The 24674-nt window shown below is 40.3% G+C and overlaps 2 protein-coding genes across 10 annotated transcripts in view; both read left to right on the top strand.

Moving 5' to 3' along the window:
* LOC128892318 (rho GTPase-activating protein 20-like) overlaps positions 1-10436 on the top strand; it is a 223089-nt gene extending 212653 nt beyond the window's left edge. For 5 of the 6 annotated variants that reach the window (XM_054152662.1, XM_054152664.1, XM_054152668.1 and 2 more), the window contains 7 exons: positions 710-898; positions 3030-3185; positions 3574-3791; positions 5451-5577; positions 6408-7069; positions 7154-7452; positions 7839-10436. In XM_054152662.1, coding sequence (XP_054008637.1) covers positions 710-898; positions 3030-3185; positions 3574-3791; positions 5451-5577; positions 6408-7069; positions 7154-7452; positions 7839-9019 — 2832 coding nt within the window. In that variant the 3' untranslated portion in view covers positions 9020-10436. The remainder of the gene's footprint in view (positions 1-709; positions 899-3029; positions 3186-3573; positions 3792-5450; positions 5578-6407; positions 7070-7153; positions 7453-7838) is intronic. The other variant, XM_054152663.1, reaches the window with a different exon arrangement.
* A 1407-nt stretch (positions 10437-11843) lies between these two features.
* On the top strand, positions 11844-20823 carry LOC128892315 (serine/threonine-protein phosphatase 4 regulatory subunit 4-like). Of its 4 annotated transcripts, none has more exons than XM_054152656.1 (16): positions 11844-12047; positions 12794-13044; positions 13157-13230; positions 13549-13655; positions 13827-14056; positions 14189-14311; positions 14386-14492; positions 14572-14763; positions 14831-14989; positions 15074-15256; positions 15337-15783; positions 15855-15972; positions 16068-16107; positions 16181-16200; positions 16258-16303; positions 16542-20823. In XM_054152656.1, exons 1-16 carry the CDS (start codon positions 12001-12003, stop codon positions 18049-18051), a joined length of 3654 nt encoding a protein of 1217 aa, XP_054008631.1. In that variant the 5' UTR covers positions 11844-12000; the 3' UTR covers positions 18052-20823. The 4 variants fall into 4 exon arrangements, with proteins under 4 accessions (XP_054008631.1, XP_054008632.1, XP_054008633.1 ...); XM_054152658.1 differs by having other exon boundaries at positions 11845-12047; positions 16962-20823; XM_054152657.1 differs by lacking the exons at positions 13157-13230; positions 13549-13655; positions 13827-14056.
* Positions 20824-24674: the final 3851 nt, after the last annotated feature.

Here is a 24674-nt window from a genome sequence, read left to right as displayed (position 1 = left end):
TTTTACTTGGGAACGATTGACTATGAGGTTCTTGAAAAGAGGAATTATTCGGAGAAGGCAAGAGAATTGACACACTTGATAGATTAATTATTGTGTATTCGAAAAAGTTCGTGGCGTTTCTCAACCGTTTACATGATTTTATCGCGTCGTTCTGTGGTTGGTCGACCACAGCGTGATGCATCTTTGGCATCAAAATTTTGATAGAGCATTTTGTCCGTAAAAATCACAAATTTTTTCACATACCTGCGTAGCATTCTCGCTTTGATCGGGCGACAAAACGCCACGAACTTTTTCGAATACCCATTACGTTCATTTATCAAAGTAATGTATTAATATGAAGTGCATGTATGTTCTGGTGTTTTATGATATGCAGAAACAGTGTACGTTTCTCGATACAAGAAAAACGGAGATTTATTACTCGGAAGAATATTAGTAAACATACAATTATCAAATTAGTAAATTAACAGTTTTTAAGAGTTCAGAAGACTTCTTTTCAGTAGAAAGTCTGGTTCTGGAGAGTAATGTATTCAACATCGATTTGATTCTCTCGGTCGACTGAGCAATGACTCATTGAACAAAGAGCCATCTTCTTGAATCCCTGGCTTTAATCAGAGGCATTTCTTCCCTATGGTCCTCGATACAATTATCTAACCCCATCATCTACCAAGTAGGTACAATAATTAATAAAAATTGACTCGGAATGTTGCAGGTCCAGAGGCTGGCCGAATACGAAAGGTATCTGGGCCAGGAAGCGAGGAACTTGGTGGAGAACGGAAACGGAACCGTCGGCAGCGGCGCCGTCCTCCAGCGCGGTCAGCTCGAGGGCGATCTCCATCGGATCCAAGAGCTGTTCCCTGGCGACAACCTTCGACTGCACGAACGAGATGTTCTCACCACGGTACTGTTTCAATTCCGCTAACCTAAACGAAAATATAGAACGCCCTCTTCCTCTAAATTCGATGCTTCCTGTGGAAACGTGGGCTGAGAATCGTCCCAAGCGTTTTGCGGGATGCGTTTCGACGATTCTCACGAACACGCTAGAACGTTTTTCCCTTTCAACGCGCGGAAAAAGCGCAGTCGCTCGTTTACCCGCACTACGGACGCGATGGCCCTTTCCCACGCGTCTCGCCGGACATTCTACGATTGGTAATTTCCCTTCTTTTTTAACGTACTAATGAGTAAAATAGTACGTTGGAATTAATCTGTTAGCTGGATGTACTTTTGATTGCATACTTAAAGGGACTACATCGCTATAATGGCCCTAGAAGTAGAAGTACTTTCAGAAACATTTTTTGCAAAGAAACTACAGGATGGATTATTTATAGACTTTTATTATGTCTTATTGAACATTTAAATCAACAAAAACCGGTGTTATAGTATCATTAACGTGGTGTTATTTGATTCTACAGCATACACACGTGAGCACTGCAAAGAAAAAATCAAAAATTTTCTTAAAATAGGCACTTATGGCTGTGGCCTGACATAGGATTTCTTCGACATATCACCAAATTGGAAAATGGCATGCCTTCGTAAATAAAATTTCTGGATTTCAAGAAATTCTCTATTGATTAAAAGAAAAAATATAGAAAATTTATTTAAAAAACAAATGGCTACATCAGGCCACAGAGACTGCGACTTGGTCCGTATCTGTCAACCATATTCGTTTCCCAATGCCGCGCATCTTCGTGGTCCGTGACAAATTTGGATAGAACTTGGTCCAATCGATTTCGTAAAAGAAAAAGGTCAAGAGAATAACGTGGGAGAGAGAAAGGTTCCCGATGTCTAATATGTCGGCCATGTCAAAACGAAGTATGTTAATCAACCTGTCCTGTTGCTCGTGGCTTCGAGTTTCGTGTGACCCGGGGGTCGCTTCGCTATATTTGGTAGCGTTATTTGTCAGCTGCGGCTGTGCTCGACCGTCTCCTAGTTTGACGTAGCTCTATCCCGTCAGAAAAGAACCGCCTAGAATCTCTAAACCGTCGGAGGAAATCGTAAAGTATTATTAAGCTTTGGAGAATTAATGGTAGTTAATTAACGGCGAAAGGTAAATTGCCGGTAAATTGTGTATACAGTTTGATGAGGATCCATGGCAGATATGTACAAGTTATTATAGAAATTGTCAGTTCAATTATGTAAAGCCAGTTCTCAAATTGTGATTTTTATACAGGTTCATAGCGCACCTGCAGCATAACTGTTAAGTCAAGTTTTGTAAAAGTCAGTTCTGAAACTACGATTTTCAAATAGCATTGTCGTAAAGAGCATCTGCAGCGCGAAATTGTTGGGTCAGTTTCGGGAAAGTCTCTTTTAGAAGCCCGATTTTTAAATAAAGATGAATGGTGCACCTGCAGGACTCATTGAAATGAAATAAAAAGGAGTCGAGCTCGACCATAGATCAATGTAAAAGAAAATGCAAATAAAAGTACGCAGCCCCCAATCGTGGTTTTATGATACGTCATTCGCCAGTAAAGACAAGACAGTACGACGCTGAAAACGTTTACAGAAAGTTCGTAACAATGAAGCTGTTTCTAGGGCCATAATCCCTACCTTAATTGGCCGCCTGAAGCGTTAGTATTAGTAGCAGATGTTCCTAAACAATAGCACGCTCCTCAGGTATCGTATCATAAACCCCAACCTAACGGTCGACGGTTATTAGCCTGAGACTTTGGTCGACGATTCTCGAACCTGGGGAGAGTTTCGAATTAAAATTTACTCGTACTTTTTGTATCGAATCAACGGTACTTTATTCGAATTATTTTCTGTTATAATTTTATCAAATAGAGAACATTCAACTATTTGCGATTAAAAATAGTTTAAGATCTTGGACTTGTTTTCACTAGGAAATATCACGCGAACCTATGGGTAATACACTCTCGAGACAATAGATTTTAGTGTGCACTAGTGGCTGCCAAGCGTGTGCGGTACCGCTTCGAAGTTCGATTACCGGGCTTCCCCACGAATCCTCACTGGAAATAAATTCTTTTCGAATGGTATTTACGTTCATTTCATTGCACGTGGTCGTTTTCTTTCAGAAAATGAAGAGTCTGATCCGCAAGAGAAGTGGTGGGAACCCTGGAAGGCTGACGAGAGTGCTGTCGCAGAAGTCGTTGAATGTGCCCAGCAACTCACCAGCCCCCAAATCTCCACCCAGGACTTTCCTCCTGGAAACTCCGGTTCAATTCACCACGGTAGGAAACAATATACACGGAATATTCGAGCTACAAATAAATCACAAACAGAGAGATCTTAAATGTACCCGCAGGAATCAAGAATGAGAATTAAGCAAAATAGTTTAACGTGTTTCTCATAAATGTACTGCGGATGTTCATGCAAATTCATATTTTTACAATTTAAAAAGTATTTTTACACAGCTAACATTGAAATTTAAATGAAAGTAAACAGTGTAACATGCATTTTATTGTTTATACATTTAACGTAACATATATTTTTGTATTCGTGTACATTCTCGCACGTTCTCCCACATTTTATATAGACTAATGAAACACAATTAGTAAACTAGACTTCTGCTTTCCAAGCTGCCGATTTCCAAATATAAAATTGTCCAACGAATTCCAGGGTGTGCAGTCACAGGAGAGACACCTCTTTCTGTTCTCCGATCTGTTGCTCATCGCGAAGGCACGAAGCGGGGGTAACTTCAAGCTGAAGCAATCGGTGAAGATGAGCGAACTCTGGTTGACGGCGGGCCACATAGAGGACGTGGCTGAGACGAGCAAATCCCAGGAAACCAGCTTCGTTCTCGGCTGGCCCACTACGAACGTCGTCGCCACTTTCATGTAAGCAAACTTACGTACACTACAATTAGTTATCAACAATTCCTATCAGCAGCTTTTATGATAAGCATTGAAAATGGCGAACTGATTATATTCACACATTCATTTGGCTCTCCCTCCCTTAATTTCAAATCCATTGCATTGGTTGTCAGTAGTTCCAGTTTTAAAACGTTGTTGACCGGTCACGAGTAAACTCGTGTTTGCGCTTGCACTATCTATTTCAATTTATGAAACCCAGGGCGATATACAGTGTGTTTCGTTTATCTAGCAAAGTAAATATGTCGTGACGCACTGAAGTTACGAACAAAATTTATTTACAAAAATTGTTTGGTTTGTAGGGTACAATCATATGATGTAATTTTTTTCGGACCTGGAATAGTAGGGAGGAGGAATTTCAAAGTCAAAATAAGTTTTTTAAATGGAACTATATATTTTTTTTTTCATAGCCTGATAGTTTTTTTCGAAACGAATTCAACGGTATATCACATTATTTAATTTGCTGTCTCCAAACGTTAGAAATTATATTATAAACTTGTAACGTTTTGAGTAGGTAATAGTCAGGTAGGACATATCGGGTTGCCGCGGCTATTAACTGCAACACTGTAATGTAAACAAAGATCGACCTTCTTATGTCTCCTGAAGCATCTTAAGTTATCAAAAAAATGAATACAATATTTATAGTTTATATCATTAGAAATTGTTTGAATAAATTAACAATGTTTCTTATTGTTGACACTGTTGGCATTTGTTGACAAGGATGCCATCTATGAAATTCCCGAGCGACTTTGGCATAGGATAAATATCTATCAACACGCAGACGAACTAATTCGGCATTTTCCTGAAGTGTTAAGGACATTTTTTGGAAATCAATAATTTCGAAAACACCAAACAGAACTAATCTCTAGTATTGCACTTTCTCAACTAAAATAAATGAGACTCGAGCCAAATATCACAACTCATCAAAACAAATGACAACAGTGTTACAGCTAATAGTCGCGGCAACCCGATATGTCCTACCATTACCTACTCAAAACGTCACAAGTTTATAATATAATTTCTAACGTTTGGAGACAGCAAATTAAATAATGTGATATACCGTTGAATTCGTTTCGAAAAAAGCTATCAGGCCATGAAAAAAAAATATATAGTTCCATTTAAAAAACTTATTTTGACTTTGAAATCCCCCCTTCCTACTATTCCAGGCCCGAAAAAAATGACATCATACGATTGTACCCTACAAACCGAACAATTTTTGTAAATAAATTTTTTTGTAACTTCAGTGCGTCACGACATATTTACTTTGCTAGATAAACGAAACACACTGTATGTAGAATATTGCAAAAGCTTTGCTCATCGTGTCACGTATATAAAATGTTTCATTTAAATTCATTATGTCAGTAAAATTTAAAAAAGAAAACAGTTTCTTCTCCATGCTCTCCAATAGTATAACAGTCGAATTAAAAGCTCAATGTATAAGAGGCCTTCGAGGGCTTCTTCTGAGACGCTTTTTCAGCGTCGTGGTAAACACGTCCCTGAGGCGAGGCGAAACGAAAAAGTCGCGTTGGCAAAAGGAGGAGAGCGTGGGATCACTCGAGATTCGTACTTCGGTAGCCCGTGGGTCGTTCGAATCACAACGTATCAGCGTTTATTTCTTTCTTTCAGGACTGCTGCAGCCAGGGATCTCTGGTGGGGACGTCTGACCGAGCTGGTACGAGAGGAGAGTATGAAGGAGCCGCCGGATACAAACATTCAAGTCGTGTATCACGACAGTGACACGAACACGGAATACGTAAGTGCAGCCCTCTTCCCCGCCTGCGGAGAACGCAGAGATATACACGCGGTCACGCCTTCGCGGTCCATTCTTCGCGCATCCCCCTTCGAAGAGAGGGGAGGTTCGATCGGTTGACCTTCCTGGAGGCATTCTTCGCTCGAGATGCCCCTTTTATATCATTGACGTCAACGTCGAGTGGATCGCTCCTGCTAAAAAGAGCTTCCCTCTATCTCTTGGACTTTATCGACGTGTTCCCTCGGCCGAAGCGTTCATTATCGACCAACGTGTTGCATTTAAACACGCGCGAACCAGCTCGACGTTGCTATCGAACCTACCAGAGTACCTCCTTACGATTGCCGGAAGCTAATCGACTCGAACGCATAGTGGTCTCGTTATAACAACATCGTGATGTGTTTTTCGCGATGTGGCGCGATTGTTATTCCTACAAACACGCGTAGAATCGGGGAAAATGCGGTAGTGGTATATAAGGAGTATGCGTGAAAGCGTGTGGACGAAGCGGAGTGCTTGAAAATTGAAAGGAATGAAAGAGGAAACCCCCACGTGGACAAGTCGAAGCTCGAAGACTTGGACGTAGAACTGTCGTAGCTTCTTGGACGACGGCTAAGGTGCGAAGTAAGAAAAAAAGAAATAGGAATACACAAGTGAATGAAAAACAGGCGTGGATGAGTGTGAGTGTTTCCGTTGAAGATCTCCTTCAAAAAGGAAAAACTACAGAGGTCGACTCGTGATAATGCGCATCTGATAGCTTCAGCCCCTCGTGAAATATTTAACTTATGTATTCGTTTATCCACTGAAAGCTGCATCTGCTACCTCCCATGTGTTCACAGTGTAAGACGATAATGGTGGGATCCGAAATGACGGCAGGAGCCTGCGTGAACCTAGCCACGCGTCTTCTGGATCTCCAAGGCCCGTTTCAGTTGTGGGCCAGGACGTCCGCGGACGAGGCACCCTATCCTCTGATAGGTCACGAGAGACCCTTTGCCGTGAAACTCTCGAATCTGCGACATACCTTGTCCGCAGAGGAGGGTTTCGACCTGGAGCACTGTAACAAGAGCGGACACGATACCTGCCACTTCATCCTCAGGCCCGTGCCCAAGTCACCAGTGAAAAAGAACAAGTCGAAGATCACTGGATTATTGAGGAGATCTCTATCTCTAAATCCGAGCCTGTTCGGAGTAAATTTGTCTAGACTCGACGAAAACGGACTACCGAAACCCGTCCTAGTGATGCTGCAGCAGCTGTTCGCCAAAGGTCCCTTCACGCAAGGGATTTTTCGAAAGTCCGCGAACGTCAGGATCGTCCGCGAGTTACGAGATCAGATCGAATCAACCGGTGACCCGAATTGCCTCGAGGACGCGCCGATCATAGCGGTGGCGGCCCTGCTCAAAGATTTCTTGAGGTCTTTACCGGATCCTCTGCTAACCTCTCATCTCTTCCCTCTGTGGATGGATAGCTTGGACACGCCAAATCCTATTCAAACTATTAAGAAGTGAGGATTATTTTATTCTTGTCCAAAGCTACTGAGCTTGTGCATTTGTATGATAGCTAACGAACAATGTTTTGGTCTTTTCAGTATTTTAGATAGATTGCCCAAAGCGAATTACACCCTCCTGTCGCATCTGATATGCGTTCTGCACCACGTGGCACGAAGGTCGAAGCACAATCTCATGTGCGCCAGCAATCTCGGTGTATGCTGCGGACCCAGCTTACTCTGGTCGCCTAATCCTTCGGTGAACCAGAGCAGGTCGATTCCCACGTTGACGGAAATGCTGATCCGTCACTGCGAAGTTCTGTTCGGCGAAGGCGTCACGCAACTCCTCGGGGAGGAGCGCAGCGACAGCGGAGCCGAAGAGAGCACCGACAGCCTTCACTGTGAGTACACTTTCCTTCGATCGTTCTTTTCTTCCAGACAGGGGAGACCTGTACAGAGGGGGTACCTTCACTTATTTATCTACACTTACTATCCGAGCCTATTTATAGATTTTTTAACTCCAGTATCTATTTACAAGAACCTAAAAGAACTGTGTTGCTGGTTGTCCACTTACTCTTCGAAGTTGTGGACTGTTTTTCTAACTTTTAAAAGATACAACAGAAGTTAATGCTGGTTCAAGAGAAACAACCAATGTCACAGTCATCTTGGCCACATGTTCTCGTATTTCTTATTAAAGAAGGCTACGTTCTCTGGACGGATCTATCCTTGCTACTTCGTTTCGATAATAGCGTTTTCATAATCCACTGAGGAACTTTTCTCGTTGCAGCAGGTGGGCTTTCCCTGGACAGCCTGGACCTGACGGAGCCACCGCGAAAAGACCACATGTCTCTTTCGAGAGACTCCGGGTTGACCCTGTCCGATTGCCAGCTGTTCATTCCAGAGTCGCCAGTGGGATCCGAGGACTCCGCCGTGAACGCCTCGTCATCAAGCTTCGACAAATCCATAAGCAAGGAAGACAAGTCCGTTAGCAAATCGTACATTCGCGTTTACGGTGGATGGGAGGAGAGAATAAACGGATACACGGCGAACAATCATCACTCGAGCGCCGTGGAACACGGTGGTTTTAGAGAGGAGAAGAATAGCATTGGTTATCCGAATCCGAATTTTCAGAGACAGGACTGGCTGAGAGCTCAGCTGAAGAGAACGCCGCGGACGAAACTCGACGAGCACGACCACCACCGCAAGGAGAGGTTCGACGAGAAAGACATCTACGGTAGGGAGTATCTCAGACAAGACTCGATGAAGGAGAACGTGGAGAACTGCAAAGACATTTACAGATCGTCCCAATTGGACATAACGCGCGACCTCAGGTCAGAGTACGAGAGAGCGTCGCAACAGGACATCTGCACGGAGCGAGTCTCAGTTCACAATTCGGAACAGGATTTATCTGGGGATGCATCGTTGTCTAGTGACAGATACGAATTCAAGAAGGAGAGATTCAACGAGTTCAAGAAGGTCAAATCAGAAGTGTACGTCAATCGAGACTCTCCCGTTTCCCAAAACGGTAGCTACCACTCGAGTAGCGATCTCTACGAGTTCAAGAAGGTGAAGAGCGAGATATACGTCAACAAAGAGAGCACGCGTACCGAGAGATACGAATCCGAGAGTAGCATCTACGGGAACAGGGACAGAACGAACGAGATATATAGCTCGAGGGAGAGAAACGATTTGTATTCGTTTAAGCAAGCCGAGGCGATCGATTTATACGGCGACGAGGATGAAGAAGAGGAAAGAACGTGGCCAGACACACCGCCACCCTTGCCACCGAGATTGAGGCATTTGCCACCGGTGCACATGAATTTGGAAGACAGGCACAAAGTGGCAGGAAGGTCGAGGTCCCTTCCGCCACCGCCTCCTTATCGGCCACCGCCTCAACCTCGTGCCTCGGTAGCCACGAGGCACCTGGGATACGGTAGATCGGTCGTAGACGATGAGAGCTACGTCTGAGACGATAAAAGTCTGAGACGCTGCCCGTCTATGTGCACCTCGACGAAATCAAAGTGCCGAATGTCGCTGGCCGGGAACACGTATATACATGTTGGCTGATGTAAACGTGGTCTCGTTACGACAGAAACTAGTCCAAACTGGAACGCATGCACGATATTTTGAGAGACAGTAGGCGATACATGTATGATATCTAATTAACGTCGTCCTCGTCGAACGGAACAGAGAATGGTTACTTTGTCCGTAGTTTGGTCGAAAGCGAAACGGAGAAAATTGGGTAGGGAATAATGGAGAAATTCTCCATACGGAGTGGCGTTACGGATTACGCCCGCAACAAAGTCAAACCGCGCGCTATCGATCTTTGACGAGTTTTAGCGATAAACTGTGTTACACAGTGATTCAGGGTGCTTCCACGAGCCTTAACCGTAAGGTTTTCTTTTTATTAGACTTCATTATAGAAATGTTATATTAAGTATAGACTGTAGCGGACAAGACTTGCGTCGAGATGATATTATTCGTAATTCTCTTTTTATACGCGATCGAGAATAGCTGTAAAAATATATATATATATATAATATAATATACATGTGTGTATAAGCAATGCATAAACCGCGCATCGTTGATAAAAGATCAAATAAAGGAACAAAGGGTCCCCGCGGATGTTTGAACGAATGCTGGCCTATAGAGTTCGAGAAAAACATAAAAATTTCGTCGATCCGCAGAACGAACCGCCGATAATGAAATGTAAATTTTATCACAACCGCGTCGAGAGTGGAGATCCTCGTTTTCCATTCGTCGTCTTTGCGTTCATCCTCGAATACGTTCACGTAGTCGATACGCACATCTTTAAAGTGTCTCACGAGTTTGAGATCGTTCGTAGACTCGTTTCGAGCCAACAAAACAGCGTCGACTTATCGCCTCGTCGCGTTTCATCAGGTTTCCTCCTCGCTATGTATGTACATTCGCGTCTCGTTTCCTCTTTCTAAACTTTTCTAACTGGAAATTAGTTCACCGCGGAATAAACACGACAATTTATATAACTCGTTCCCCATCTCTGTCTTTCTTCTCTTTCTCATTCTCTCTTTCTCTGTTACTTATTAATTATCACTCCTTTCTTCATCCCTTCTTTTTAATTTTAGAACGTATAAATCGTATAGTACTTCGTATCGCGAATGCAAGCGCGATTATCTTAAGTCAATAAGATATACACCAGAAGTTGTCGGAAGCGTTTTAATTAAATCCAAACATTTTCATTTTTTTTTCTTTTTTGTAAATATTCGTAATTGTAAAACTTGTAATCTTTTATAACGCTAAGCGTATCACGCGATACACGCACTACGCAACGCCTGTAAGGTATGTATACTTCATCTAAATTATACGACATGCTATGAAAGGTTAAATATATTTCGTATTTTATAGAGTTGCCTGTCTTCGAGGAGTTGTCAATATTCATTTCTCGTATACCGCGACGTAATCTCGCGAGCGAGCGGCGTGTAACCCACGGAATATCAATGGGCATTCTTGAAAATCATCGAATGATCGTGTTTCTTTTTTCTTTTTTTTTTTATTTCACTCGTTACTTCCGCTTGCATACGACCTGAACAAACGGGTTCCCGTTTCTGGTAAATTGTTTCAAACAAACGGTGTAATATATACGATTACCGCAATGATGCAACGCGGACCGATTATGGACTACGAGGAATTCGCTAGCCTGCAATTAGACATGCCCATTCCCGATATAAGAGTACGTGTTAATGACAGTTTGTTTTATTAGAAATACCCGATCGACTGATAACCTATACGTCAATAGAATGAAGAGCAACTGAAAAAGCACAGCTTGGACGCTAATTTGGAGAAACGGCCCATAGACAGAGCGATTTATCTTTTGTCGTAAGTGAATCGAGTATGTAGCACGTATAACAAATGACTTATTTGTTCCTTCGATAAAACATTTCTCTTAATCGAGTCATTGGCGTTACGGAGTATTCCCGGGTTGCGTGATCTTCACAGAATAGTATCCTTGGGGCTTCATAATAATAGCAATTTCCCGCACACTGCTCCGACGACAATTCACCGTACAAAGCCTTGAATTGGACTACGTAATCGCCGCGCGATTATCGTATCAAAGTTGTTCCGCGATTAATTAATTCTATGTGGAACTAAGTAACGATTATAAACAAGTTTAAATTAAGCAATAGTGCAACCCTGGGCCTTGTTTCTTCAAATACCGAAACAAATTTTGATAAATTTCCGAGGATAACATAATTTCCTGTACCCCCACGTTCCCTAGTATGCCATTGTCTCCGAACGACAATGATGCTTGCAATTTCTGTGCATGAATCGCTTCCGTACACGCGACTAATTAAGTCCCGAATTGACAATTATCATACCAGAAATAAAAAGAGGAAAATAAGTGCTTACAGTTTGCTTTACATATCACAGTAATCGAAGCTTGGATCTGAAAGGGGGGTGGGGGCACCTTGATCGCGATCGAATTATCCTTCGCCTTGCGCGACAAGTGAACAATAGCGTTCCATCATAGTATAAGCGGTATTTATTTTTCTTAGAAATGTGCGACACTCCCAGAATCGATACGCATCATTGCGCGAAAATCGCGAGGTGACTCCATAGATTTACGATTACACAACATCGGTTCCCGATCGACGCGTCGCATCTCTATTGTATTACGCGCGACGCTGCGTTTACGTGTGTGTCACCGACGAGATGCGCACGTAGGCTGCGCTCGGACGATCTCGGCGAGGTTCGGCCGCGCTCGCGGTCTCGTACGACAAAGTCAGATATAATCGATACCTTGGAGTCCGACTCGGAGCCCAGTTTAGTTGTCATCCACGTTCCGTCGTGTTATTTTTCTTGCGTCAAATGCGTCAGGAGAGTGCGTACGCGTGTATCGTCGACTACGTAAGAGAATCAATCGGTCGTCGCGACGCTATTCGGTGTATCGTTGAATAAAATGCGCGGCGAAAATGTTGCAAGAGGAAGATAAAGCTCCGTACGAGAGCGTATTGGACCTGTGAGTAACTGGACAACGTAGTTTTTAGTTTAGAAAAACCGAGTGCCCGCGATCGGCCCGTATTTCCTTTCCTTCTATGCTGTTTCCCTTTCGTACCAATCCATAGACGAATTCCTAAAAATAACGCGGCGTCGTTCAAGGAGTGTACTGTCCTTTCGTCTAAGCATCGCTAATTATACTCCTTTAAAGACATCCACTCGTAAGAAATGACATTCTACGTACGAGTAACTTGTATGCAATGATCCGGAGGACCTTAATCGTAGACCGTGACAATCTCTTCGGTGTAGGTTATTCGACAAGTTGACAGCATTTTCGGTTGTCTTCGTTCTTTTTCTTTTTCCTCATTAAATTCTTAATAATAGCGTGTTTGTTGAATCGTCAAATACGCGAGATACACAAGAATGCGACTGCGTTCGTATGTAAACATTGCACCTATGCAAACTGTACCGACGCATACTCAAAAAGGATGTGTTATGCAAAGATTTCCGTCCTTGGAGTTTGCATACATTTAAGGAAAATAACGCGGGTACGATGACGCAGTTATTTTTATAGAATCGATGATGATACATAGTTTCACGTTAAACAAATAAAACGATTTATTTGATAATTTATTAGAGTAAACTTTGAGAATAATTACATCTATAATTGAATCCTATTTTCCATTTATCTCTTCGTAGTAAGTTATATGTAGTAGTGTGATTGCTGGTTTATATTTCATACTATCCTGGCATGTGTAATTATTCCAGGAAAGGCGATGATTTTCAAAAACTCAGCGTTATACACAATTTACCAAGCCTCTTAGCTACGGACACGCAATCATGTATGTCCCGTGTGGTACCAAAAATGCAGCAATCGCTGCCTACAGCATCCACAGAGTTTCACCTTGCAGCTTCATCGACATTCAAAACGATATTAGAGCAGAAACTTGTCAACCATAACGTCTTTAGTCAAACATTCCTTCAAAGTATATTAAATTCGCTTGACAGTCGTGATCCAGGTAAACTAATTCTGTCTGCTTGTATAATAGAGTTGCTAGCTCAACCCGTATTGACAGTTTCATGCATTTGCTGTTACTCTACATAACTTAACATGTATATATACATTTAAAGTTGTTTGTGATGCATGGCTGGAGACCTTACTGGATGCGATAGAGTTACTGCCGGTAGAAGTTATAAGATCGCAGGTTCGTATAGACAATCTTAGAAATTGATATCTAGGAAACATTACAATTTAGAAAGGCAAATTGTATTGTTGTTCGAGTAGCATATATACAACTTTGTAATATTAAACTTGTAGGATATTAGTAATAAAATTGATTTAATTTTATTATTCCACGCTAGACTAAGCATCAAGTACTCTGTCAAAATTCATTTATTACAAACGGTTGTTCTCTATTTTTATACAGTTTCGATGATACAATTATCTATTAAACATTAAATGCTATTTAAATTTAATACGATCGCAATATCGATTTGATAATAATAGAAATAAAATCGTACAGATTCTTCCATTGACTATAATCAAAGGACAATTGTCGCAACCTATCTACTCCAGGGTAACATGCAGCAGGTTACTAGGAAAAATTTGTACAAGATTTGATTCTTCTATGTGAGTATGACTTTCCACGATGTTCGGTAACTTTTCTCGCAAAGGCTACAAATTTTCAAACGATATTTTTCAATGAATTACACGGAAATGTTAGATTGCCGAAAGCACTAAAAATAGTTTCGTTTCCTGATAGAGTCGTTAAATAAGTATACGTATTAAAATTGTTGTCAGGATACAGAAGGAAGTTCTACCAACGGTACATTCCCTCTGTCAGGATGTAAATAGCGAAGTACGAGCTAGTATCTGCTTGCAGCTACGTTTTGTTGCCGAAGGCCTTGGTGCTGAGTCTGTAAAACCTGCTTTGTTACCATCTCTCGTAGAATTAGCAAGCGACGAAGAAAGCAATGTAAGATGCACCTCTGTACAGACAATAGTGTACTTGCTACCTCATCTTCAGGAAGGTATGCTTGATGACTAGTTGTGCATTATTCATTAAGCATTCCAAGTTTTTAGTAGTGAAAGATATCGAGATGAACCCATAGATGCGATTCTTTTGGAATCAAGATATGATTTGTTGCAATGGTCCTTTACAGATACAATAAAAACTACCATAGTGCCACTTGTTAAAAAATTATGCGAAAACGCAATGAAATTGGACGATAATGTGATATGCATCATTGCCCAGGAGTTTGGAAAACTCGTACTTGGATTGGAAAGTAAGAATTTTTCTTTCGAGACATTTTTGTTCTCGTATCCACGACAAAATGATACTACTTATTAAATATTTTAGAATGCTTAATACCCACGGAAAAGACGTGGTTTCTAAAATATTTTCAACAACTTGCACAGATGGGTATTGTTTCGATGAAAAAAGAGTCCAAACCTCACCTTTTGTTTGTGAGTATATATAACTAAAAATTCGCATAAAATACATTGGGTTTAAATTAAGTTCCTCCCGCGTATCACACAATTTTAGATAACTAGTAATCCAGCCGAAGATGAGAAATATATGGAATGCAGAAGGTGTTGCGCTTATAATTTACCTGCAATGTTTCTCTTTGTATCAAATTCCGCGGATGATACAGATGCATTACTTATTACGTTTAACGCATTGGCGGGCGATCATTATTATATGGTCAGAAAAACAGTAGCAGGTGGAATTCATGAAGTGAGTTTTTATTTAATACATAAAATACTACATAATTTTATGCTTATACTTGTGATTTCACGCAAAGGTGGCCAAGGTATTGGGTCCAAAGAATGGTCGCATAAAATCAGACCTAATAAAATTATTAAAGGATGACTCTGAAGAAGTTCTACAAGGTTTAGTTCCTCACATAGGATTAACGCTTGATTGTTTAGCCGAAAGTCAAACTATTGGTGTTGATAGAATGGTTTGTATCACGTCTCTTCGTATCACATGTTCCTCTATTTTATTGTATTCGCTTTATTCACATGGCATTATTTATCAAATGCAGGATTCTACCCTTACGGAAATAGGCAGAGCGTTATTGAAATGCGAAGCAGAAATATCATCTACACACAATTGGAGATTAACTGCACTAATGCATTCGCAGCTTGAGATAATAGCGAAATATTTTCCAAGTGATTTTATATACTCATATTTTGTGCCAATGGCTTTTTTCAGAATATTACATGCTGTAAGTTGAAAGAATATCGGTACGCTTTGATACCTTTCAAAGATACAAAACAATAATTCTATTTTCTTGTTTAATTTTAGAGGCCGATACCCGTACGCCTTGCTGCGGGAACATTGTATCTTTTTCTTTTACGTTACAATATGAAAGCTGTTCAACGGATAGAACTTCGTTGCAAATTATACACAGAGTTGGCTAACAGTCCTGACTGTTACGTGAGAATGATGTTTGTTCGTATGATGGTAGAGGCCATGGACATTTTCTCTTCCGCGTATTTCAAGGAACATTTTTTTTCCGTTTTATTGAACTTGGCCGAAGATCCCGTAGCTAACATTAGAATTAAAGTGGTTTCCCTATTGCCACAATTGAAAAGTCAGTTATGGATGCCGACAGATAAAAAGTTATTGACGGCGTTAGAGACTACTATAGGACATTTAATGAACAGCGAGAAGGACAGAGACGTGATTGCCGTATTAGCATCCGTTGTACGAAAATTGAATGAAATAAAGCTTAAATACGACGGTCAAACGGTAAGTGTTGCTAAACGAAAAGTATATTTTATGTCGCGAATTATTCTTGCTAATAAGATATCTTATGGCAGCCAGCAAATAAACACACGAAGCAAGATATAGAGGATGCTAGGAAGTTAGAAGAAGAGAAGAGGTTATCAGGACTGGCGACTGGAAAATCACCACCTGGAGGAGCTGGAATGAAAAAGGGTAAGTTTTACCGTTCAACTCGTAATGATATAATATCACGATGAAGATATGAATGGATTATTCTCGAAAATAATATCGGTTATATATGGTTGCAGGTACATGGCGACGAACATCTGATAACGGAGGGAAAACAATGTAAGTTTTGACTCTTATCATAATTACAATCTTTACATCTAACAGTTATTTTAATATGTTTTATTATTTCCAGGCCGCAGACAACGCCAAAAGGTAAGTTTTTTAAAGAAAACCAACAATATAATACATAATATATGCAATCTGTTATAGAAGGCAGCGGATCTCCTCGTCACTCGAGTGAAGGATCGAGAGCGAGGTACGCTAGGTTTTCATTCATTTTACTGCAATCGAACGTAATACTAATTTATTAGTTCAACGATATTAATTATTCAAGACTATAACGAGTTTAAGATCGATCGACAACGTAACTGTAGCATTCGATCGAGGCATGTCTAACAATTTTTAGTTTTGACGGAACGTAGAACTGTTTACTAGTCCACTAACATTCTCAGTAAGAGTCTAATGTCAAGTTCTGCACGCTTTACGTCTAACAGAGTTCAACTAACACATCCTTGGGAAAGACTAGGACATACTAACACGAATGCCAGTACGGCCCATGCTAACTCTGACAATGGACCGTGCCATGATTCTGATATGATGCAAGCGGTGCAACAGAACCGCTCGATGCCGTTGATAGTATGGCCAGACACGTACGAGTGCAACTACGAGGAGGAGAATAATATCCATTCTTGTCGCTCCGATTACACTAAATCCGTCTTCCTAGCGATCAGGAGAGAGAACCGACGAAAGTCGCAACAGAACTTCCTACTAACACGAGACTATGCGCGCGAGTTCTCTACTAACATCGCCAGCAAGGACACTGCCAATGCGAGAACGCTTTCCAGTGCTCCTAATCTGGCTATGCTTAGAGCACTGACCAAAGCGGCTCACTATAATTCTTGTTGGCCTTGTAGCTCGATGCCGGAAATACCGGTGATGCTGTCGGATGACGAATTTCTCGTGGACGCTGGTATACGGATACCCGCACAATTCTCGCAGAGCATGTCCAAAATACCTCACCTGCAAGACTCTGTATTCACGAAGAGGAGAACCTTGTTCAACTTTGAGCGTTCACGTAGCGTCGGAATGAACTTCGACAAAGGGAAACCCAAGGGGAACTTGTCCGTCGAATACGAAGATTGCATCAAACGGAGAACCAACGGTGTCGATCAGTCGAACAACGGTAGAACGTCGATGGACTGCGAGGACGGTTTGAGAATGGTGAAGGAGAGTCTGGGCAAAAAGGTCTACTACGTCGGACCTCTGATGAGGTCAAGATTCGGATTCGGCGTGAATCAGGAAAGGTCGATGGACGAAAAGATGAAACGAAATTCGTTGATCTTGGACAAGGACAAGCCGAAGGTTCTGCAAACAAAATGCCCGTTGGAAAGGACTAAACGGCATTCCGCTAGTTTCGACAAAGGGAAACCCAAGGGGAAGTTGTCCGTCGAATACGAAAACTGTATTAAACGAAGAACAAACGGACCTAATCAGTCTAACAACGGGAGAACATCGATCGACTACGAAGACGGCTTGAGATTGGGGAAAGAGGATCAACAACAGCTGGATAGTAAGGATACGGTGTATCTTGGGTCTATGGTGAGAACAAGGTTTGGATCCATTAATCAGGAGAGGTCGATAGACGAGAAGATGAAACGAAACTCGTTGGTGTTGGATAAAGATAAGCCAAAGCTTATGCATACCAAGTGTACGCTAGACAGGACTAAACGACACTCTGCGAATTTCAGCTTGAAACCGGGGGATTCGAAGGAGATGAAGCCTAATATGAAATGCCATAGCTTAGAAGTGGTCGATTACGCGCCAAGCGAACGCCTCGGCAGGGCTCTTAGACGGTATTCGACGTTGGACGTGAATCATAATCAGGGACTTAGCAAAATACCCGTAAGGAGTTTTGTACCTCGTAGTAGAACCGCTCCAGCCACCAGGGCGTCGAGCCCCGTGCACATAGAGAAGCTGTGTCGTATGCCGTTTTGGGAATCTTAGAGACGGACGAAATTCGAGACCACGAATGCACGTTTAACGCATCCATGAAAACAGACTAGGGGAAAAGATTCCTGCGTCCGATTCAATCATTGGATACAGAAACAGTATATTTTGTGGTATACGTGGCTTCTGTTCCATTTTATTTGCTGCACACAATTTTGGTCGAGAGATCACCGTGAATCATATCTCTTCCATTTCTATCTGTAAATTCTCTTGTCAAATTCAAGGTTACATATCCTGTGTAGGTTGAGAATCTCAATCATGGTCGAATAGGGAGTCGCGTTTCCAGTGGTCGAGGAACGTTAGGATCGCGATCAATGAGGACAGTGGCACATCCAGGGGAGGAGAGGACATTCCTCTCACTTCAGCTACAAATATCCATCTTTTAACTATCTCGTCTTTTTTACACGTAGATGTAGGAAAACGTAAACTGTCATCGAATGAAACTTCAACGAAGAACATTTTTAAGCTGCTAGATTTTTAACATAACGGTGAAAAACGTTTTAAATACATCCTAAAGGACATTCATTATTACATAAGAAAAAAGTTGAATCACTTTTTTCTTTAATATCTTGAAAAGTATCACATCTTTGTTTATATTTAGTTACAACTCCGCTAAATTTCTGGGTGCGCCACTGAACGAGGAGTGAAATAAACGCCCCTGCCTCCGTAACTTTAATTTCAGTGAAACAGAAAAGTAATCCTGGCATACGTTTCACTCTAACAGGCGCAAGGGTCTTCCCCGTTTCGGGAAGTTCCGATTAAAAATGAAGAGTTGGCTATCAGGGCCTAGGTTAAAAAAATGAACAAAAAGAACACCAAGTTAACGTTACGGAGTCGAAGCCATCGCTATTCCGTTGCACTATTAATCAAGTTCAGCGATGAAATAATAATTCCATCTCTCGTCGTAGCGACTGAGAACAGTAAACTTCGCGAACAGTTTCTCAAGATTTTTCTTTGACGAATTAACGAGGTATTCGAAAACTTACGAGGGCTGTTTAGCTAGTTTGTTATCTCGTGCCTTTTTCACAGAGCCTTCTGCGTTCTTCGTCGCTTCTCGTAGACAGCCTATATATATATATATATATTATACATATGCATATATTCCTATTCATACGCGATGGGTATGTTTCTCGTTACATGCTATTGTTAGGAGATGTCGAGGCGCGAAGGAAAACTCGAATGTTTTCGAAGAAAGGGATATCGTTGCATCCAAGTGTACTTTGTAACTGTCCTCGCAATGATCGGCAATAATCAATACGTTATTAAACGTATTTGTATTATCTGACAAGAGATTGGAAGTGGACGAGACGCGTCGAATAGTAAATGGAGAATGCATCGAGAGATTCGTTCCATCCAGGTTTAAGCGCGCGTGAAAAGTTGCATCGGCGTCGAAGTCCGTGCGAGCCGAATGAAACGAGTCCTTCGAAACCATTTTTGCTCTTATTTATTATTCGCGATGCATTTCTAACGCGATTGTTACGCGTGACAACTGTCGAGCATTTGTGATTCGCATTTCTTTTCCGCAATTAAAAAAATGAAATGTCTCCTTCGATCGAAAGGATACACCGCGACAAATATTTAAACGAAACAGACACGCATGCTTGAGTTGCAAGACTGTCGTCGATGCCCTTAAGAGTAAAGTGAGAAAAATAACAACAGAAGATAAGACTATTTTGCACTTTATTTTATAGCTGCATATCTGATACGTATTGGCCTACGAAGAGAACGAAAAGAATTATTCTTACTGTTAATAGAGTTTAAAGAGCAGTTGTTACTCATTAATTGAATATATTCTAATAGATGATTATATTAGGGGATAAAGACGAGATAAAACGATGATAGGGTTACAGTATTGTAATAGCCAATTCTAGGTCTAGTCTCAAATAGTTGTAAATGCAGGGGGTAATTGCGATGCCTACGAAAGAAGGTGTTCTTTTGAATCCTCGATACGTTTTGTATTTTGCTTTTCCGCGACCCGTCCTTTCGTTTTTATTTTCGTTTCGAATTGCGTAAGGTTCTAACGCTTTAGCAGAGACAGAAATAGTTCTATCGTCATTTTAGAACGTAGCAACGTATCGAACATTGCAAACAAGTCGACCTAGCAATATTTTAGAAGCGTGCAATATTTATGGATTTTAATTTAAAACGTCTCGAATACATAGTTATATCTAGCTTGTACGATAATTTTAATCGATTTAGGAGCATTTACGCCAACCGATTACGTTTTCTATTCGACAAACCAGATCCACCAGGAAAGGTATCATTTTCGCAACACGTCTTTAGGGATTCTCGATTCCCTCGTAAAACGTTAAACGATTAATGAAAAAGTATTAAAAAAGAATGAACTCTTCACTGTACTGCAGACCGGAGTTCTGTTGTGTCTTAAATAAGAAATATCCGCAAAAATATCATACGTTCTTAACATGTACATATAGAGACTGACCAAGACGATTTAGAAAGGTGTCTACGCATGTATATCATAAACATTGTACAACCGTTGTATCCGAGACGCGAGAAGAGATTCGGGAAACGCGTAAACGCATGAATACCGACAAACAAAAAAGGGATTATATCGATGCAACAATGTGGAGTAACACGTGTAATATCTTCGCAAGAGTATTTTCGTTGAGCTTCAAGAGATGATATATTTTCAGGTGATGGGGGGAAAAAAGAAACAATGAGAGATATAAGACGCTTCGAAGCCAAAGATATACGATTTCTAACAGTATGAAATTGAACAACGTACAAAGTCTTAAAAGGCATTACGTACTTGTGTGTACCATTATACGTAGACCCATTGTAAGCTTTACAGCGCAAGTGCCATTGTAATACACGGTGATTTCAACGCCTGGAGAACGGTACCATCGAATGGATTCGCAGTAAAAAATCACAGAAATAGTTCTCTCTCGAGCGCACCCATGTTAAACACCGTCGCCAGGGGGTAGATTTTTACGATATTTAACGTCCGTAGCCTCGGTTAATCGAGCTAAGAAAAAAAAAAAACAAAAACAAAAGAGAATTAGAGTAGCAGTAGGATACGAATATCGTTCAAGAAGCGAGGCATCGAACGTTTTTATATTAACTTGCTCGTTACGTTCGATGCTCGTTCGTTTCGACTACTTTTATCTTCCTCCGTTCGTTTCGTTGCCAAGTATCGATTCTCGCGATGCGTAAAGATTGCTAGTCGGTCCGATGATGTACAGAAATTCGTCCAGGGCGATCAATTACTATTATTTCAATCTCCACGACAAGATTTCTTTCTTGCACAAGTTGCTAAACACCGATGATCTACTTTCGATTAATATTTGAACATTGCAGCACTTCTCGCCGTTATTGGTTTATGTAATAATTAATCACTGCAGGTGATAGATTATTTTTTTTTTTTTTTTTTTTTTTTTTTTTTTTTTTTTTTTTTTTTTTTAAAATAGTATTAGACGTGAGAGATGTTTCATTATATTCAACCAGTTTATAAAATCGTAAAAATTATTCTGAACGTGATAGAATATATATATAGAGAGAAACAATTTAGTGGATAGACCGACCTAAACAGTGCTCATATTTTACTCTGACTCTCTACTCGACTCCGACTATTAATTTTTGTATTTATCTCATTAAAAACAAAACACAACGATTAAGAGATCTTTTAACACGATTTCATAAACTGGAACTAATAGCGTAATAGTGTAATATAACGAAACTAATCCATCGGTTCGGTAAATCGTCGGGGTATAAAGCAACAAATCGAGAGAAGTGTTTTGATTCTTGAATATTAACGAGAGTGATCGTAGATTATACTTTACGCTTAGAGAGTAAACAGATACGAGCGATCTCCGCATAGAGAACACGATCTATCGATCAATTGTTATTCAATTGCGAAGCGAGGTTGCTTCGCTAACGTACGTTTACATAACGTAGCGAAGCTTGTTCTATTATTTTTTGATAGAAAAATTTAGGGAAACGTCGATCGTACGATCGGTGAAAAAACGCGATTCAACTCGAGTCAATTTAAAGCAGAAAATGCTGAAGAGTGATTATATTCACGACACTTTGAATATCAAGCTGGATTTTACTTTTACTTCTTAAATGTGGAGTGTGTAACAATAAACAGAAGAGAGATAAGAGCAACGCAGTGGCGTAGCCCAAACGAGAAGTTCAATTAGTAATTTTACTCGTAAATAAAAGGGATATTAATTTGGATTAATAACGTTTAACGTGTCAACTTCTGAGAATTTGGGGTTTTTCACGAGATGGTACGGTCGTTGTGTCCGCCAGGTGACGAAACTTCAGTTTTATAGAGAATCTTAGAGTTATATACACTATGTATCTGATATCTATGTATGTACACATACGCGAGAAAAAAAATGTTAATGCATATATACATGTTTTAACGAAACTGAACAAATTGTTAAATATGCAACTAGGGGCCGTAGAGGGACGCGCGGTTCGAGGAAAAAGTGAAATTGAACAAGGAGCGCGTTTATAGGAGGATTAGAAAACAGAGAACGCGAGGGAAGTGATGTTTTTTCTGGAACGTTGAACATATACGCCAAGATTTATCGCTTAAATGCTGCTGATTTATTTTTGTACAGATCTACCGTACGGTAATACTAACTTTTGTGCCAGAAAGTAAACGAAAAAAGAAAACAATACACAGTATCTAATTATATACGTATGTAAGTACATGCAGAACGGAAGAGCGGAAATACACGTGTACATCAACCAAACACCGACACGGTTACATAACACAGAAACGATACATGGGTCTGTAAACGATCGTTTATTCTTAACAACGTATTCGTTTCGTTATATGTATACATAGATGAAGAAAAAAAACACGAGCACTTTTATTGCCGAAACTGTTACATGTCTATGTACGTGTTATTATATACATATATACACGTGTGCACGTATTCGCGTAGATTTGCGCGCGTAAATCATGGAATCTGGATCGTCGTTCGTCGACAATTCGACAAATTGGCACGGCCGTGAAACGAGAGAGAAAACAACGTGTTCTTTATTTTGTGTGTGTAATTTATTTATCGTGTAGAAAAGGATAAATAACTGTTATGGTCTGTGGTTTGCCAAGCAAACGAGCAACATGTGATGGCAGAGGTATACATATATGTAAATATATATGTTTCCAGACGAGGGAATAGGAAAATAAAACAAACAATAAAAGAAGGGACGCGTTCACGTTCGTGGAATGATATTTTTATTACTCACACTGTTCCCGTAAAGAATAAGGAATGTTATAAAACAGAAACAAACAAAATAAAAAAAGAATTGTATTTTTGTGAGGTATATCTGTAATAAAAATATAGTTAAATGTAAAGAGAGTATATATATATACATATATATATACACGTATAAAACAACCAAACAAACAAAAAATGAAAAGGAACACCGCGATCGTAGATTTTATTGGCTCTGTCGATATTATATTATACATCTGTTTTAATATACGTTACGAACAAATAAATCGGAACTTTTCTTGTTACGCAACCTGCCGTTTTTCTTGAAGAAACGTATCGCACTCCTTTCAGCGGCGCATTTGTTATTCTAAGCGACATAGGAATTTGCCTAGAGCCTCTAAAATCGACTATTCTACGGAGTATTTCAATTTCATTCTTATCCGTAGAATTAAGATAATTTTTTGTGCGTTGCATCGGTTGCTCTTTTAATCGTTTCTCAGTAGAAATCGGATGGTTGAGCTTATCCTAACTGTCGTTCCGTAACCTTCAACCCCGCGCGAAGTGATCTGGAACATTTCCAAAAGGTTACGGGTCCCTTCAGATACCTTCGGAAGAGTAGTACACTGCTGGCAGTGGAATACAAATTACTTTTTAATCGATTCAAAATGAATTAAAGTATCAGAAAATATTGAAAAAAGTAGCGTTACCTGAAATTCGCTTTAATAGTATAACAAAGCTTTCCAGTTTTCAAATAATAACATAAGTTGAAGGAAAGGGGATCGTTGGAACAATAAACACGAGGAAAGTACTTTTAATTTCTTTATTTCTTCTACTTCCTTAATAAATCGGTGACTCGAGTCGCTACAAACTGTGTATGAGTTCCTTTTATTTTATAATTTACTTACGGACATACCATTATAATGATTTTTCTGTGAATCATCCTCGCTCACTCACACACACCCGCTTACCTTGATTATAAAAAACGTTTCTCTTTAAAGTAATCGATCGAAATTTCGTTTTTCTTGCAATCCTCCCCGACGAAATGCGTTCTAAATTCGTGGGAGGTATCGTGAAACGGACTCTCGGCGCTTGTATCATTATTATTTATTTATTAATCTAGCAATCATCGAATTTATGCAAACAACAGCGAAATCACTGTGTGAACTTATTTAATTAAAGAAATACTATGTTTACTGATTTTTATCCCCATGATTTCGATATACCTCAAAAGTTTAACACTAAAACAACCGATGTCTTCGCGAGTCTATTGTATAAATAACTATATCTTTGTAATTAGAAGAATAGGGGGCAAACTAATTTGTAAATAAAATTAATTCTCTATTACGCTAGGTGTACCTAAAAATACTTATAACTATTAACTATCTTTGTAATTAAAGAGATGGGGAGCAAACTGATTCATCGATCAAA

This window comes from Hylaeus anthracinus, unplaced genomic scaffold (genome assembly GCF_026225885.1).
Source record: "Hylaeus anthracinus isolate JK02 unplaced genomic scaffold, UHH_iyHylAnth1.0_haploid 12002, whole genome shotgun sequence".
Classification (NCBI taxonomy): Eukaryota; Metazoa; Arthropoda; class Insecta; order Hymenoptera; family Colletidae; genus Hylaeus; species Hylaeus anthracinus.
This window is presented reverse-complemented; position numbering and strand designations above follow the sequence as displayed.